Here is a 19,357-nt window from a genome sequence, read left to right on the forward strand (position 1 = left end):
GTTTAAAACTTTATCAGACTAAAGAAGAAATCCTTATTCTCCCTCCCTTAAAAGCAAAGGCAGCCTTTATCTACCTTTGATTTTTTTTTTTTTTGCTAAACATTATGGTCAAAAAATAAATTAAAAAAATATACATTTTGTCTATCAATTCAGGCAACCCAAAATGTAGTGCTATTGCACCACCTTGCAGCAATACTGTATTTGTTACTAACACTCACTTCAGGGGACAAAAGGCTAGAAAATAAAAAACAAAGAGAAGCAAATGACCTAAATAAGAAAGCTGTATCAACAGCCCTTTCTATACTGATGTTTACTGACTAGCAGCTCCTACCACAGATTGGGAAGATAACATTCTAAAATACAAATCCAGGGGCAGAGGGAGGCAGAGTAAGCCTCCCTCCCATGTCAGTTAGCAAGTTAGCAATGACCCCTTTCACAAGTAAATCATAAAAGGGACAGAATAATGGAGAAGAAAAAAAAAAAAAAACACAGAAAAATGACATGGATTAACCTTGCATGAAGAAAATATTACCTGTACTCCCAACTAAAAGGCTTTTTTTTTTTTCCTAAAGGTCAGAATAATTGTAAGCTTTTCAAATGCCAGAATCTTTGACAGATATCATAAACATTTACTTAATTGTTTCAATATTTCATATGTCAAAACATGTTTCACAACAGTTAACTGAAACACTTTCTACAGTCAATCCAAACCTCTCTTCCCCATAATTTCAGAGGCTATGAGAATAGAATTAGAGATTCATTTTAAGCATCTTCCATCCAAAATATCATTAGTCCTATTCCTTTCTCCCCAAAGAAGATCCAAAAAGGAATAAATGATCCAAAGGACATTAGTGTATTGCTGCATTTCAGAAGTAAAAAATGCAGAAAAATGGAAAATACTGAAATCCCAAGTATTTTGAATAAATTGTAGAAATCCTCCTATTAGATGTTTTACCCAATCCCTGAAATAGCTTAGTAATTTGTATTTCCATAATAATAATTCCTAGAGTCTTCCTACAAATTCAAACTTTTTTGTTTTGTTTTTGTTCCCCCTCCCTTTTATTATTATTATTTTTTTTAATTTTCCCTTCTTTTTCTTCTTCTTCTTCTTCTCAAGGGGAGGCAGGAGGGAAAATGACAAAGGGAGGACCTGGCAGGTGTTCATTTTTTTAACTGATGGCATTTTAAAAGGTAATATTTGACATGATCCTGCAATTGCAATGATACTGCAATTTTCTTACAGGTGCGAAGCACTGACTCTCACAGACTTCTCTTTTAAAGGCCATTTTTAGAAGGACAAAATACTGAGACAGTAAGAAAGCTGAACCAACCTTCTCAAACACAAAGTAGTGTACAGACAATACAAGGCTTAAGAGAAAGGTGTTTTTGTTTTACTTTTTTGTTGTTGTTGTAGTTATTTTTGTTGGTTTTGTGTTTTTTTTTTTTTTGAAAGACATGCTGCATAACCATGTCCTTATCCCACAACTCTTTAAATTCCACATTAGGGCATATCTCTATAGAAATTTATAATAAGGATACTAGGAAATCATTTTTAGCATAGGTGTAAATTCTTTAGAATACCAATATGTTTTTATCCATGATCACCTTTTTCAAACAGGCTATTTTAAAGAAAAAAAAAATCCATTCAACAAGTTTCATTTGACTTTTACTTATGGTTGAATACACATGAAATGTGCTTTCAATGCATAAAAATCACAGTGGATAGCAGCAAAGGACTTGGGGGAAGTTAAGGAGAATTTGATCATTCACATTGTGATTAATCTGCACATTGATGAAAGATAGCTATTTCACACTTCTAAAAATAAACTTGAGATCATTCTTTTCAAAAAAAAAAAGCCCCCCAAAATACACAAAAAAAAACAAAAACAAACATAAATCCAAATGCATTAATTTTCTTTAACACACAAAAATGAAATTGTTATGGCAGCAAAAGATTTTGATAATAATGAAAGTCTGTAAACTGTAATTCAATCTCTTTTTGTTGTTGTTGTTCCCAAAGTGCAAGATGCAAGATTTCCATAAGCTTTCAGTAGTGCTTTTCCTGTAAATAATCCTTCATTTTGTTTGGCAAAGGCAGTTTCTGAATCAGGTCTATTCTGGTGTACTGACGTATTACAAAACGACACAGGTATTGTAAAGAACGCACCTGCATAAACCGAGATACTGGATTTGTTAGTCTCACTGGATAAGTTGCAGATCCAGGCAATCGGGATCTCGAATAGCAGAAAGCTCCATTTTCAGAGTCCCTGATTGAGTGTTCAATTAAATCAACTATAGATGTATGCCCCTCCACATCTGGTTGTTCATAAAAGCTAAACCTACCATTTGAATGTTCAATTCTAGTGTGAAGCGTTTTTCCATGTGAACGAAAACTCAAACTTAAAAGGTAACGATCATCAGAACTATCTCGAACAAGAAACGAGCCATCAGGCACATTAGCTAATTTTCCCTCTGCCTCCCAACGCGTAATGGGGCCCCAGTACCACCCTTGTTTTGCAAGTTTTTTCAGTTCTTCCGTTAGACTTGTCACAACCATAGGGCCACTGTTCTGTACAGAATCATAAACTCTTCCAACTCCAGGGGCAGTGTTAGGATCAAAATTCAAATGGCAGCGCATACTTTCAGCCACATGGGCATCTGTGCCATTCAATCCATTAAAGTTCCTTTGGATTTGATTATTCTGCATTGGAGGTAGCAAAGGTGAGAGTGGAGGGACATCGCTGTGATTAACTCTTGGGCTTTGCAACATGACTCCTGTGGTACCAATCAACAAACCATTCACCGCCTGGTCCACGAAGATGTCTGGTGCAACGACTACATCCTGATCCACTTGACTCTCTTCTTCATGGAAAGAATTTCCCCCCACTTGAGAAGAAACAGTTGAAACTTCCATGGGTGAGGAACTATCCAGACAGTAACTACGTGATCCTTCCAAAGGATACATTCCCTCATCTAAAGGCACAGTATACTGAATGTAGTCCTGAGGCATTAATCCAATAACTACAGGCACATGTTCATCAATATGAAGATGCAAGTCCCCATTCTGAGATTCTGTATTTTTTAATGCATTGTTTTGTTCCTGGAACACGTTATCTGACTGCAAGTCATGGAAGTCCTTTCGAACGCCATTCAGTGCTGGGCTTGGATTAGAAGAATGGACCAAAGCCTTGACTTTGACTTCCATTTTGATGCAAGTCTCTTCTGAATTTGTAGGTCGAAGGGGCCACGGAGTTGGACTGTAATGGTGATTACGGAGGGAAGTGGATCTCAGAGGTCTTTGAGCTCGCACATCTTTGAAGGTTATTGGAGCAGATGAGGAAGAAAAGGTGTCATCATCTGCAGAGCTTACAGATGGTGTGCTGCCTTTGCCTTTCTGCTTTTGTTTTGCTGAAAGCCTCCTTTTTAACGTACCCATTAAGCTTTCACTTTTTGATCTATTTTTGCCTCCTTTTTCATCTTCACTATTGACTTCACAGCTAGCCAAATCTTTACCATAGCAGCTGCCAAACAAGGAGTCATCTTTTCCAAATTCACTTAACGATGGCTGCTGAACCACTACAAAGTCACTTTCATCTTTACTTTTATTTAAGTTAAAGGACTTGCGAATTGTTTTGAGACTAATTTTCTTCATTATGACAAGTTACCAAGTCTGGCTGATCAGCAGTGCTCGTGGTGATATAGCCCTAACACATGCAGAGCAGCTTCTGCTTCATTTACGTGTTTTATCCAGCCTCATTTAACTTCAAGAGCCATTTCCTGGAAGCAAATAAAATACAATTAACTTCACAAAAGAAATATTTGAAAAATTATCCATAAGGGTGTTTTCTTTTTCCTCCAAACAAAACAGAAACTGAAGTACTTAAGTAATGAGCATCAAATAAAAGTAAATATAGAGAGCTGACTTGGAAATCAATGAGGCTTAAAAAGTGAATGTGCTACTAGAGACTTGATCTACACAATTTATTCAGCTTTTACTATATTATTTTTTAATACACACACATCACATGCACATACATTTAATGCATGTATGTAAAATTTTCAAGCACAGAAACACCCCTCTCTTTCAGAAGGCATCTAAAAAAGCCCCCACAAAAATAACTAGAAAACTTAAAACTGTAAGATACGCTACCCAACATGTTTTCTACGTACAGGTAAAACTGTCATCAGCCATGGTCATACCTTCTTTACACAGGACAGCTGAGCAATTATCATATATAATTATAGGAAAATTAACTCTAGTCAAAGAAAACTGAGGGAAATAAACAGCAAAATAACATCTATTTAGAGCAAATAATCGAAGTCCCCTCCTAAACCTCTATGAAAGAAAAATTATTTCCAATTTTTGTTTTAGACACAAAGGAAGCCACATCACTGCCTCCCCTTGCCTAGTTATACTGCTGCTGCTTTTCTTTCTCCAGTACTTCTGCCAAGGCTAGGTGGACAAATCTCGTGAAGTCCCAGACAACTGGATCCCAGACAACCTGCCATCTTCTAGAGTCATGTACCCCCCTGCCCCTCCCCTAAACTTGACCTTTCAGCTTGTTTTTCTTTGGTGTTGCTCAGACCTACCAAAGCAAGGAGCTCTGCAGAGACAAGGGAAGAACAACAAGGGAAAGAGAAGAGAGTGGGAAGTTATTTCTGCCATGAAAGTAGAAAATACCTTTAGAAACAGCCATCATAACATGTACATGCAATTACATAGCAGAACAAACTGCAACAGTAAGCCTGGCTCTGGGCTATGTACGGCAAGCTGGAAGAGACCAAGAATCCTTCAGAAAAAAGGTATTCCTAGTCTGGGGGATAGAGCGAGAGGCAAAACATCCCTTAAATATGCACTTCCCACTTCTCTCATGATATCACAATACACACAACAGAGAAACACAGTAAAATGAACGGAAACATTTTTAATAAACTGAACAACATGTTTTTTCTTAAGTAACTGTTCAAAAACTGTTAAAAAAATGTAAGGTGAATGATTACTATACTCAAGCAGCAGTCCACTGATTACTATTCTGATCCAGCCCAACTTTTGTGGACCTTAAGAACACAAAGGCTAAAAGATCATAACCAAAATTAACTAAAAGACAATGAAGGGAATCTAAGGATTCTGAACTTCAAAATACCTTGAAAAAAAAAAAAGAAAAAAGAAAAGAAGTAAAGGCCTGCTGCTAGGGTGCTGAACACTGTTCTCATAAACTGCAGAAATACAAAAGCTTGATTAACGTGGATTTGTATCGTTGACCTTTCCACCAACTGCACTTCGAAGACCTGCTCTGTCTCAGCCATAACCTCTGACATTCCCCTAGTCCATCTTTGGAATATCTGCAGTTCGCCCCACTTCCTTTTCTTGATTACCAAGCTAAATGGCACTACGTCTCCTTTACTTTTTTTCAATGGGGAGTACTAAATGTTTTCTCTTTTGCCTGTAAACTAATTTACATGCCACCAGAAAAAAAAAATACACAAACAGCTTGTTTCCTAAATAAACAAATACGAGACCAAGAATCAATTCTTGCTATAAAGAAACAATAAAATCTTAAATTAAAAAAAAAACAGACCAGTACTTTATTAGAAGTTCACTACTTATTTTCAACGTTGTAACAAAACTCTTGGGGTATGAGGAGTCCTGATACCTTAAAAAACATTTCCTTTACAAAATCTAAAGGGGATGCAGTGATATGGATATGTATTTCCAGAGAGGAGGACACTAATTTTCAGTTTCTTAAGACAGATACATGCAGAACCATGACATTTCATGTTTTAAAATACCTGTTTAATATGAGCTTCGTATGTTTGGAAGAACTAGAAATTATGAAAGTACTGAAAAACAAACATGAGTAGAATACTTTATTGGGTTTAAGTGTCAAGGTTTTGGTAGTGGCGGACTGCAGGGGTGGCCTCTGTGAGAAGAATCCAGCAGCTGCCCCATGTTAGAAAAGGGCCAGTTTCAATCAGCTCCAAAGGGACCTGCCACTGGCCAGAGCCAAGCCAGTGAGCAACACTGGTTGGGCCTCTGGGAGAGCAGATTTAAGAAAGGGGAAAAAAAAACTACTGGGCAGCACCAGCTGGGAAAGCGAGGAGTGAGAACCAGCCCTGCAGACCCCAAGGTCAGTGCAGCAAGAGGGCAGGAGGTGCTCCAGGCACGCAGCAGCAGTTCCCCTGCAGCCTGTGGAGAGGCCCCTGGTGGAGCAGGCTGTCCCCCTGCAGCCCATGGGTCTCACATGGAGCAGATCTCCACGCTGCAGCCCGTGGAGGAGCCTCTGGTGGAGCAGGTGGATGTGGCCTGGAGGAGGCTGCGGCCCATGGAGAGCTCCTGCAGGAGCAGGCCCCAGGCCAGAGCTGCAGCCTGTGGAGAGGAGCCCACGCAATGGCAGGGGGTCTGGGGGGAGCTGCCACTTGTGGGGGACCCGTGCTGGAGCAGTTTGCTCCTGAGGGGTGGACCGCGTGGTGGAGACCCATGCTGGAGCAAGGGCAGAGAAGTGACCATGAAGGAGTGGCAAAGATGAAGCATTAGGGACTGACAGCAGGCCCCATTCCCCATTTCCTTGCACCGCTCAGGAGGAGGAGGTCGAAGAGGGTGGATGGGGGGGAGGAGATTTTAGTTGGATTTCAATTTCTCACTGCTCTAGTCTGCTAGTGGTAGGCAATAAATTACATTGAACCCCCTATGCTGAGTCTGTTTTGCTCGTGACAGTAATTGGTGAGCAATCTCCCTCTCCTTATCTCAGCCCCTGAGCCTTTTCCACCGTATTTTCTCCTCCTGCTCCTTGGGAGTAAGAGAGTGGTATGGAGGAGTTCAGCTGCCTAGCAGGGTGAAAACACCACAAATACTCTGAACATTTCAGAGTTTTTATATGCCTGAAAGCTGGGGTATCAGAACTAATAAACACACAGTAATTAACAAAAAGCTACATATGCAGATAGAGTTACATGCCACTTAAAAGCAAACTTGAAATGCCTTGTTGACCTTCTATTCTTAAACTACTTTGATTGTGCCGTCTTCGCAATTTACAGTACTCTTTTCATCATATATAACTAAATGAACATATAAAATGAGTAAAAAATATAACTTTGGGATTTTATTCAGTTCCTAAACTGATGGAGTTACATCAGAGAATTTCTTCATTCAATAAAGTGCCCTTGTGTATGCAACATCAGAAGTCTTGGAAGACTCTCATTAACCCCATTTTTAAAATCCACAGTGTTCTCAAACTGTTTCTGACTGACATCCACAAATTGAAATTATTTCCATTTTATGAAATACGCTCACTCCCACATCCTTGTGGGAAAGATATCATACTGTTTGCAATTCCTAACCCTGAAAGCAGGTAAGAAACAAAGTCAAATCTGCCTTCTAAGCTAGGAAGAAAATAAAAGAACAATCATATTGCTGACTAGAGAGGGAACATGTATAGATCCCCAGACTGTCCAATTCACCAATTTTTTGATTGCAGTGGTTCTGGAGAATTAGAAGTGTTTAAAAATTTGGCTAAAAGAAGCTATATTTCTTTAGGTTTAGCCATAACTAGACAAAAATACAAATCATTTGAAAGAATGTGTTTGTATCACATACTAGTCTATCTGTATCTAAATGTGTTCTTACAAATGAAAATCCAGTATCCAAAAATAAACTCAACAGATAAATCTCTATAGCAGCATATATACAGAAATGTAAATGTTGCAGTTTGAGAGTGACTATTGAGTATGCTTGAGAAGAAAGTGTTCTGTATCTGTCAGCCTACCTTAGCAGCCAGTATTTTTAATCAAGCAAAATGTATGACCATCTAAATGCTTGAAACACTACTTGTATACTTGTAACATTTCATATAAAGAAATAATAAGAACTTGTGGGTCAAATATAAACCACAGATACAATATGTATATACCCAGAAGTCCAACCCATTCATCCAGGCAAAGACCATAAAATATAGTGAATGACAGTCCTGGTCAAAGTTCTCTGAAGCAAACGGAACACACCTACAGACGAGAGCAAGCTGCTAAATAAGTCTTACATAAATGGAAATCACTGTACATTGCAACATCTCTTCCATGTTTTTTTTTATCTAAGACAGGAGAAAAAAGAAATACTGTGAAGTCAAATAATCCAATCAATCCAGACATTCTTCTTTACATATACTTTAAAAAGCGACAACAAAAAACACAGTAATTCTGTATTACATAATGTGTTTAAACACACTTTATAAACAGTCCTCAATATAAGATACACTCATGTATTTGCAATTATAAAATTTTTCATTGTCTGCATCTATAAGAGCTGAAACAGAAGAGCTCAGCATGCATTCCTTCCTGGAATACTTTAAAATGAGCTGCTGAATTTTATCACAACTCTCAGCATTGCAACAGCTTCACTAGCATTTTGTAAGAATTATGGCACCAATGAAGTCTCCCACAGATGTGCTCTTCCAGTGCCATCTGCTGTACATTGCATTTAAAAAGCCTAACTACAGACACCTCTGGAAAGTCTTCTGGCAGGTATTTGTAACTATAAAAAGACTCTGAAGGATATTAATGCAATTCCAAAGCTTGATAAGTGTAAGCAGCAATACTTGGAACACTGCGATTTAAAGCAGGAGAACATTAATCAGACTCAGGAAGAGAATGAAATGTTAACACAGATTGAAGAGTCAGAATAAAATTTTGGCTTATTAACTTTCATCCCAAATTCATCTCAGAATCCTTAAAACTATGCAGGTTGATTAAACACAGGCCTCCTGACAAGAAGTATCAGGACAACTAGATTACTATCTGGCAAGTACCATGGTCCCTTTTCTACTAATAAAAATAATCAAAACTAAGTTTGTATGCCTCATATTAAAGTGACAAAAACCACATTAGTCACAAACACGAGCTACTAATGAACAGACTTAAAGCCAAAAGCTTTACAGGATGCTTATCTGAAGAGCCAGTCACATGATCACATTGTTATTACTGTGGTGCTGGATTTATGAAAAGTTATGAAAGCTAAAAATACCAGTCGGTGCAAATCTAATTGGAATATTCAAAACATTTCAGAGTAGTTTCAGTCTGATGCTACAAAATGGTTGCAACGAATTACAGTCAAATACCTACCTATCTGAATGCATTGTATGCAAAAGTATACTAACAAAAAGTGATTATTTATATTTATATGGCCTTTATTCATTTCTTATCTGTTTCACACTTCCAGGTTAGGTACACTCATTTCCCAAGGCAAATACCATGAAAAATGTTGTCAGAACATACTACTATCAAAATAAAACAGCATTAACTTTTAAGAGCTGTGACAAAGCCCATCATATTAGAAATATACAGCAACTCAGCATTGAGCGAAGAATTATCACAAAAAAGTTTTTAATAAAAATACCATCACAAAACATGTCTTGGGACTATTAATCAATGCTGCTTCAGGTAACTTACACTTCCCTAAAAGAAATGTTAATCTGCTTATTTATTTCCATAAAGGGAAACAGGTGAGCATTAAACTTGTTTTTAATTATTTTTTTTTGCACCCATAGCTACAAGATTCCTGAAGAGTCTGGCAATCAATCAGAATACATATAATCTTTACTCTTTATACTGAGTCACAGTAAAACTTGCATCATTTACAACTTCAAGTTAAGCACATCTTGCTTCAGAACGTTTGGCACAACTGTGCATGGAGCTGAAGTGAAGAGAATAACACAGACAGCGGAGGAACAATCATGAAAAATACATATCTCGAAATTTACAAGTTCCAATTTCATATAGAAAAAGCTTTTTCACAATGAGAACTGTCAGGCAGCAGAACACATTCCCCAGAGTTGTGTTATCCCCATCCTCGTAGGTTTCCATGATCCAACCATATAAAGCCCAAAGAAACCTTGTCTGATCTCAGGGCTGAGAGGACACTGGACTTCAGATGTCCTGAGGTCCCTTTCAAACTGAACTATTTTACAGTTCTATGATGTTAAATATTGTGTGCTATCTGAAGTTTAAAACTTAACATTTTAGATGTAGATCAAAATTATGTTTGAAAACATCTAGGAACTTAATTTCTAATTTCTGTGCAGCACTACAGAGTTGTTAATTCTGTTTTTGCTGTTGTGTAGAAAAGCATTCAGCTTATGAAGAAAATGCAAAAGCTAGAATTAACTGTAAATGTTGTACTACTACAAGGCGTTTCTCTTCCACCGAATCATAGCACATGACCCAAAAGTAATATAACATATTACAATTTATTACATTATTAACATTACGTATATATATTTATATACTTTACAATATATTTTACATAAAGATACTTTTAAGCAAAACACAACAAAAGCTTCTGCATTTCTGAGCGTAACAGCCACTGCATTTTCATTATAGTCAGATAGTGGAACCTAGTCTAATTTTCTGCAGAAATATGAAAGTGTTCCCTCACTGTCACCCAAACTCTTGCTAAAATATATTCATACGTTATTTGGCAGGGTGTCTCAGCAGCAGCATCTTAAGGTAACACAGATTTCAAGAGATGTATTTTGGAAATATCCAGGTATCTATATTTATTCTGGAATTCCAAATGCATTGATGTAAATTACTAGGAAATTGTTCTACATACACTTTCCATTCCTTTTACTTTAATAACGAAATCTTTGTAGTGCTGGAATTTATTTCTTCACACCAGTAACATAAAGCTCAAAGAAACTCAAGATATTTCCTTCCATCTACTTCTAGTTTCAGTCACAGAAGCTAGATACATATAAAATATTCGTTAAGCAGGGAGATGAAATACCTATTTCAAACACTATGACTCTCTTGAACATATAAACGACATGGCAGCTTTCGGCTTTCTGACTGGACTTGCCATTAGTTTATTGAGGATGATGAGGTTCTGCCTTCCCCTGAGCTTCAAAGTAAATTCCTACATCATATTATTCTTTAATATGAAGAGTCTTTAAATGAAGTAATGTAAATTCCATTTTGCATACTCATATGCTGAAAGTTCAGACTACCTTGAAAGCAACAAAACAGGTTTTACTGGTAACTTGGGTGGTAATGGATGAATGCTGTTTTAAGACAGGAATGTGAATTTTATAAAAGTCCATCCTATCCTCTCCTGTATACCTGCTCTTCTCCTGACTATGAAGAAGCTCAGGTGCACACCTTCATATAAAACTGGAACAAGGTGAAGAACAGATAGAAGATCATCTGCCATATTTTGTACTCTTTCCAATACTTAACACCTCTGTTTTTAAGTTAACAAGTCAAAGACCTGAACAGCAGGTAGATACTATTCACCACCAATTTAAACTTCCACCTTCTAAGATTTGAACATCTAAGGAAAGTTCTGCTTGCTTCTCTAAAGGCCAATATAACCAAACAGGTATTACACAGAGAAACCCTAACTTCTAACAAAGAATAAGCAAGACATGCCTTTGGTAAAAAGCAGAAAAGTAGGGTAAAGTAATAATGAAAACTTAACACAAAGTGACTTTTCTTCACCATGACCAGTGGAATTAACTTTATGCATAACCAGCAACAGAACCCTGTAAGAAATCTTAGTAGTACCTTGACTCTGCTTGCCTCTGTTGGAAAATGATGTCCCTTGACATCTGGACTTTTTTTCTTTTTTTAAAACTTAATCCATGCCTGCTCGCACTATGTCCTGTTCTTCTTTCTTCTTTCCCATATTTGGTTGCAGAAGAGAATATTTCTATCTGATTGGTAGCTTTCCTCTGGGGAGTAACTGCAGAGTGTTAAATGGCATCTTTGTATTCCCGTTCATCTGTGTACATACAGCCTCGTAACTACAATAATCACGTAACTGCAATAGCCAAAGCCAGCCACTAACAGGAACTGTCCTTGCCAAAGTCACATCACCCTTGCACAGGGTGGCAGGCTAGGCTGTGCTGCTTGTCTGTTCCTCGGAAGCCGCAGGCACGTTCACCTAGCATGGCAAACTGAAGTTGGCACTGGCTGACACACGGGCAGCCAGTCGAAACTGCACCCGCTCAGCAGCGGCTGGGCACCACCAGAGCAGCACTGCTGGTGGAGAGGGGACCCCGCGGGATGGGGTGGATGACAGACAGAGCAGCAGCCACTTCAGCCACTGCTGCTGAACCTCTCAGCACCCGGCAAGGAACCAGCACCCAGAAAGGAACCAGCACCCCAACAGGGAACAGCGCACATTACCTGCTACACGTTTGCTGTGGATGGCACAAGTGTCATCTCCCATCAATCTCTTTTAAGCAGGCATCTGATAAAGTATACTGGTAACAGCTGAGAAGATACAGGGAAAAATAAAGCCACAAACCGGCTTGCAGGCCCTGATGAACAGCGAGAGGAAAACAAGCAAACCAAAATAACTGAGCAAATCAATGCACACCAAGTCACTGAAAATGAGAAGAAGTGAAACATTTCTGCTGAATCAAATGAGAGAAATCACCAAAGAAACCTGTTGTGCATAGCATGTGTTTCACTGTTGGAAATCAAATCCATCGAGGGCAAGTAAATCTTTTTCACATTGCTATACGGAAGCAGACCAAGGCTGAGAATAATGCTCAGTCAGGCTCAATTTTCATCTCTTGTTATTCTACAAGCCTGCAGCAGCCAGCCTTGCAGCAGACTGTCAGCAAAAATTAAGTTTAGCTTCATAAGCAAAGGTTAGATTTACTGGGAGATGATACATGAGAATTTCAAATAAGGCTCCGTCCCACTTCTCCTTCCTGAGAAAAGGTGGAGACACCAAAATGCTTATCCTCTGTTGTAAGGTATGCTGGTACTCTCAGCACGACAACAGGGAACACTTCGTGATTAACAAAGATATTTATGCAGTCTTCTTAAACCTTAAAACAGTTACTTTAGGAGTCAGAGAAGTGGCAGGACTGCAGTGCTCTATAAACTAGCTTCTCAGAACCAGTGCCATGGACCATCACCATGTCATGTAAAAAGGAATAACTAAAAATAAATTTGCTAGAAGATTCATGTTAATTTACAATAATAAAATGCTTTTGGCAAGTAACAGGTTCTGCGCCTACTTATTTGAGAAAAAGAGTATTTGAAATGAAAATAGTGACAACAAAAGGAAGAAGGGAAAGGACAATCAACAAAAAAAAAAAATTTGCACTTCTGTGATTCTTTTTATGGAGCACGCACAGATGCTTGAATCCTGGAACGTGCGTCAAAAAGAACATAACCTATCTCATCATATGGATGCAGGCACCACAAACCAATTTGCAGTGCAGTTTGTTTTTAAATCCCGATGAGTTTCAAAAGTAACTTCAGAAACACTGTCCATCCATTTAAAGCCTGTGCCAGAAAGACAGAAATAATAGACCAGAACGTTCTCTCAAAGTGATGGTGTGGTCAGAATTAATCTGGCCCTTTCTTCTAATATTAATGACTAAATAACATGATTGCAAGGTACAGTTTTCAACTCCTTCCCAAAAAAAGGAAAGAAAACATTTAGAAGACATACAACAGCTTAATATTACCGCTTCGTATTGACTTGCACTGATAGTGACTTTCGTGTAAAAGTTTATCCTTTACACGTTGCACTAATTCATGCTAGTATTACTGCAAGCAGGGAAACATCATCAGTGTATGTAACTTCCTTAAACATGAACCAAAACAGCTGAAAAGGGCCTACTGCCAACAAATCATTTTGATGAGAAGACAGAATGATCTTTCCTACATTATCAAAGGAAACATCCCGCTTCTTAGACCAAACCTCCATCACCAATCCACTCCACTAGACAGGTATTTAAAGGACAATACAGAAACTCATCTTTCAATTAACACAAGTGCATACTTATCTGCATCCCCAAAAATAATGCTAGAAAAGAAAGGAACACAACGTGAGGGGAACGAGGAAAATGCAGGAAAGGTAACAGAAACGGAAGCCTCAGACCATTTTTCTGTTGAAACCTACAGCACTTACACAGGATCAACATATACATGACGAAAGTCCACTACGCTACTTGCCAGTATAAAGATTTTATGTTGCCATTCTCCTTAAATTAAGAGCTAATGATTTGTAATAATAATCACATTTGCTTCTGCCTGTCTAGTTCACCTGACATGAAAATGAGGTGTAGATTGAAATCTGGAGGAAGTAGTGTTTACACATTCTAGCACCAAGCAAGAAGTCTGATCGGCAACAGTAATGATGTTTTCCTGAATCACAACATAGGATACTCTTTTTTTTTTTTGAGAAGCGGGGACGAAAAACCTAAGGAACAAGTCAGGAGAGCTATGAAGTCACATTCATAGAAAAATCAAAGTTAAAACTAACTTTTATATTAAGCCTGCTCTCTACCCAACTGATGGCTTCTTTGCACTTATTTGAAAAACTAGACTAACATCTTGAGCATCAAGGTATAAACTGTTCACTTTCGCACTTTATTTTATACTTATCTGACAGACAGGAGGAAATATATGTAGGTATATTGAACTTTGCTCCTACAAAGAACATTAACTGGTATCAAAGATGTGAAAAAACACATCAACATTCTGCAACAATTCTTTCAAGGTAGCACAATCAGTTGCAAAATGCCAGGGAGAAAAATCAACTTTGTCAAAATATCTCATGAACTTATTAATTAAATAGTAAGAACATGATTTTCTTCAAGTAATAATCCAAATTTAGATATCTTATCTACTCCACTAGTAACAAACTCTTAAGAGTTTCATCCCTTTTTTCTTCAATTTTCTTATTCCACAGAAATTTAACACATACACAAGTTGAAACAAAAGATGCTGAAATGAGCTTTTAAAATAAACAGATAGAAACTAGTTGGAAAATGTATTATAAAGAAATAATAATTAAAAAATCCTGCTTTTTCAGGATCTGTGCTTGAAGTAAGACTCACTTTCCAATTTTCAGCTTGTCTAGAGGGTTTGTGCAAATGGCAATACACTGTGGTCTTACACCACTTTGTACCTACCACTCTGCCTTGGATCTTGCAATTCATTAAAGCTGCACCTGTGGCTTCAAATTAACCTCAACTAGATTATTTTCTGTCTGGGGCTGAAACACTCTTTGAATCCACATGACCAGGCAGGCTCTCTGAGATCTTCACAGCTATCACCCTTGCCACATCTACTGTGCTGCCACTTTCAATAACAATAAAAGCTTTCATTCATTAGAAGATACCACTCCATCCTCTCAGTTTAGGCTAAGATGCAGCAATCCTTTGTAATGCAGTTAACCCCCTACATAAATATAAAGATTAAGTGGACCCATTTATGGTCTGAGGGGAAAGAGAGCACAGGGCCTTGATTAAAGAGAAGAGTGGGAAGATCTTTCATTATAGCACCCATACAACGTTCACACACCAGGAGAAACCTCAAAGTGCGCTGAGGAAGAAGCAGCAATTAATAAAAGACATTCCTCAGAATCACAGAGAGGAAGGAACTGATCTGTTTTCAGACCTTCTTCACTTAACTATCAGACAGATAAGTACAATTAATTGGTCCAAGGACACCACAAAGATACCACCCTTCTCCTCCAGACTATACAAAAGAGTTTAATATCAACACCACATAATACTTGCCCCATATGAAGGCACTCATTTTCCATACAGCTCAACAATTTAATGTTTCACACTCACGCAGACTGCTATATCCCTACCTTTGCTTTTGTATGCATACTAAATCACTCGGTTCCTTTAATTTCTCACAGTGGAAAATTCTGAAACAATACAAAAATTGACAGTTGATGTTCTATAAATTCCCAAGCATGTGAAGTGAAAGCTAATTTCTGTGTGTGCGAAATTCACACACCTTTTTTTATTCATTGATTTATTAAACACATTTTTCCAAAGTAATAACCAATTGTTTTACTACAAATGTACACCATTAGCACAAACACAACATGCAAAATGTGAAAGTATGTGCCACCATTCACTGTAAGACAGATTTAAAGTGAAATATATGCTAAGTGAAACATGAAGTGTTTCACCTTGGATGAAAATGCATTGGCTAAATTTAAGTAACTACTTTTAGTCAAGCTGGGATTTCCCAATCCTTGAAAAAAAGAGCAACTAGATAAAACACTGTTATACAGTAATTCAAAAAGTACAGGTACTACTCAAGCAACCCAGTCCCCTAGCCAGCTGTGAAAAGTTCAGAGTTAAATTCAGTGAATATAGTTTGGTTTTGCCTTGCTTCCTACAGAAACAAAGCTTGAGCAAGCATGGCTGTTTCTGTCTGCATATACTGCATCCTCTTCAGGACTGCCAAACAATGTTTTAATCAGTTCAGCAGACAGTCTCAACTGAGGGAGCAGCCATAGCAAAAATTCGTATATTCTTATATATGAAATATATATATATATATATATATATAAAAAAATCCAAGGAATGGACATTTTGAAATACAGGAAAAGGTTTCTTGACAGTTCAGAAGTATCTCCAGAACCAAGGAGGAAACTGGGATTAAACAGTTCCATTCCTCACAGAGCCATGTGTTTCACAAAACTTGTTCGCTGTAGCACAGACAAAAAATATGTTTACCCCCAACCACCAAGATATTACATATGTTCATTAGAAGCAAATGTGGTTTGTCATTGTGATGTGTTTTTATTTACTTCTGAGCAGCAGTCAAAACGAGAAATGCTCAAGCAATACCTTTTATATCAATGTAATAAGTCACTAGCAAGAACATTAAGAATTGAAAACATTTTCTATATATCAAAATGAATTCAAAATTTGATTTTTATTTCTGAAATAGAAATAAATAATAAAGTCAGTTGCACCAGCAATTTTATTTTCCCGGAAATTTTACAATAAACACTAAACCAATCAAAGGCAACTTCTATAACAACTTCTAATGGTGAGCAAAATCCCTTGTTTTCACTCTGAAACAACAGTATAGTGCAAAACATGGTTTTGTATCCTTTATCTGAACTATTTATATAGGAAACATACCAGAAGACTTCATAAAGGTTCAGAGTTCAAGAACTCAGAAGTTGAGAAAAGCCAGAAGGGTTGCCTGAGCAATTCTCTTCTCTGTCTTGCCTCATACACAGAATAAAAATGTTTACATTAATTCTTCTCTTCATCACCCTTTGAAGTGTATGATCCCATCATTTACTTACAGCATACTAATTAAACTCCAAATTCCAGAGCTCATAAACAGAATTATTGGCTTCGCTAAGGAAATTTTTGCTGTCTCTGACACTTGTTAATACGTAGGTATTCAATGCTCTGTTCAGCATTTCACGAGACAGAACATGGAGAGCTCAATTTCCACTCTTTTAGACGGATTCATAAGCTGAATAATAATATATATGCAACAGCAGGCCAAATTAAGGTCCCTTCATTCTGAAACCTGAAGTTCGAATTTTTGTGACGTGGAACGATTTGGGGCAGGGAGGGCTTGACCTGTAGGGGGCTTTGAACAATTGCCTACTCAAAACTGAAACCTCCCTCATTTCTCCATGGAAGTATATGGTGACAACAGAACAAAATGGGTGTAACTCAAGTAGTTAATTGCAGCAGCAGCGAACTGTCATCCACTGCAAGAGATCAATCAGTTAAGCCTGTGGTCCCTTTCAGGAATTTGCTGACAATACAGAAATAGGCGAACACAGGACCTTGGGTTTCATCATTCCGTGGAGAAATACCCAACCTTTCAGGATAGCTTCTATCACTGTCCTCTCTTTAGTAATGATTCTACTTCCTGACATTCCTCAAAACTTTATAAAATGCCTGCTGAATTTTTAAGTCTTTTCAGCCCAACTGCTTAAAGTTTACCAAGGCAATAAGCAAATGAATTACCCATCTTACAGTACAAAGGATTATCAGGTAACCCTATGATAAGCGGAAGATCCATCAGTAGTATATATCTCAAGGGGTTAGAAAGATGCAGAAAAACAAAGAACGAGATACCAAGACACAAGGTTATCTAAACCATTAATGAAGTTGCAACCTGCAAAGAAAGTGAATTCAGACTGACAAATAGGCCAAAAATATTCCTCTCCGGAGCTTAAGCCTTACATGAAAAATGCTCTGAGTTTGCTAACTGGTGACTCCAGCAAGGCACGGACTATTCTCGTGATTCCTACCACATTCTGCCTGTGACAGATCTGAGGTTGGTGGCCTGCTTTCCAAAAATACAATTCAAAGCAAAGTACATTTTGACAAACTGCAAAGGTCAGAACTACAACCAGTCTTAACTAAAATAGAGATAAAGCATCTGATTTTTGTCTAAGTTAAGATTTTTTTCAGTACCTAAGCATAAGTAACTTCTCCAACAATCACTGCAAATACTTAGAGCATACTAGAAGAGTCAGGTTCATGAAGCGTCCACAGAAATTAGGACTTGATATTTAAAATGTTCATCAACACCCCTCTCCCCTTCACATGTGGGGAACTGCTTTATTAGGAAATACCTAAATTCCAATTTATTAGTATTATTTTTTAGTTGAAACCTCCTCCGCAGTCCTTAACCTTATTTTTGCAAGGAAAAACAAAAAAAAAGAAAAAAAATCAAAACAATCTCCAGAAGTATCTCATCTGAGCAGAACTGTATCAATGCCTAACTCAAGGACTCATGGCTGTGCCTTCACATAGCTCCTAAGGCATGTTCTGAAAGGAAAACATGAAGCACCTCACAGAATCATGTTGCATAAAGGACTGTGTCAACTACTTCTTTTTCTGGACACCACGATAAGTGGATAAATAATTACCATATCCTTCCACATCACATAAAGACTTTGCTCCATGGGAAAACCAAACTACAAATTCTAGCATCCTGGACAGTGGTCCCAGCCATCATGGAAGGGAAATTCTCACTTATTCTTGATTCTGATACTCTATCGTGAAGAAATAGCTTAAGACATAAGATGAACTGGGCCAGACGGTCAATCCCAGGTTTTCCCCCTCCACAGCAGATCCTTAGGCCACTGAGCTGAGAGAACATATACCCTCTCTAGCCCTTTATTTTTCAGCTCCGTTAACCTTCTGCAGACCAGAAGAGCTTTAAAAGAACAGACAGAAAGCTCTCTGTACTTCAGAGCAGCCAACAGGACAGTGTTTGAGGCAGCCCCCGTTACAGAAGGGGCAGAACTGAGTAACTTGGCTGTCTTATGCTCCGAGTGAGGGCTCTAGCTACCAAGCTGTAGGTCCTGTATTTCACATCACTGGGAAACGCAGACTGGACTGCTTGCAGCCTGTAAAACCTGTATGCACAAACAAGGGAAGTTTTAGATATTTATATATTTCGATTTATATTGTATTGTAGATTATTTTTGTCATGCGGACCCTAAGCCCAATGTTTACCTATTACATGGTCCACAATAAAGACCAGTAACAACTCCACTCACTCACTTAGGAATTTATTTTAAAGGCAAAAGAGAATTTTACATCAAGTG

General features: G+C 37.9%; 2 protein-coding genes across 2 annotated transcripts in view; one reads left to right on the forward strand and one right to left on the reverse strand.

The window, feature by feature from the left end:
* On the reverse strand, window positions 1–3,652 carry SOCS6 (suppressor of cytokine signaling 6). The gene has a single exon (XM_040549746.1). The coding sequence runs from the start codon at window positions 3,650–3,652 to the stop codon at window positions 2,048–2,050; it is 1,605 nt and encodes a 534-aa protein (XP_040405680.1). The 3' UTR covers window positions 1–2,047.
* Window positions 3,567–19,357, forward strand: part of LOC121066314 (translation initiation factor IF-2-like) — a 26,257-nt gene continuing 10,466 nt past the window's right edge. Inside the window, exon 1 of the mRNA XM_040549748.1 lies at window positions 3,567–3,776. Coding sequence (XP_040405682.1) covers window positions 3,712–3,776 — 65 coding nt within the window. The 5' untranslated portion in view covers window positions 3,567–3,711. The remainder of the gene's footprint in view (window positions 3,777–19,357) is intronic.

Source organism: Cygnus olor, chromosome 2, assembly GCF_009769625.2.
Source record: "Cygnus olor isolate bCygOlo1 chromosome 2, bCygOlo1.pri.v2, whole genome shotgun sequence".
NCBI classification, from domain to species: Eukaryota; Metazoa; Chordata; class Aves; order Anseriformes; family Anatidae; genus Cygnus; species Cygnus olor.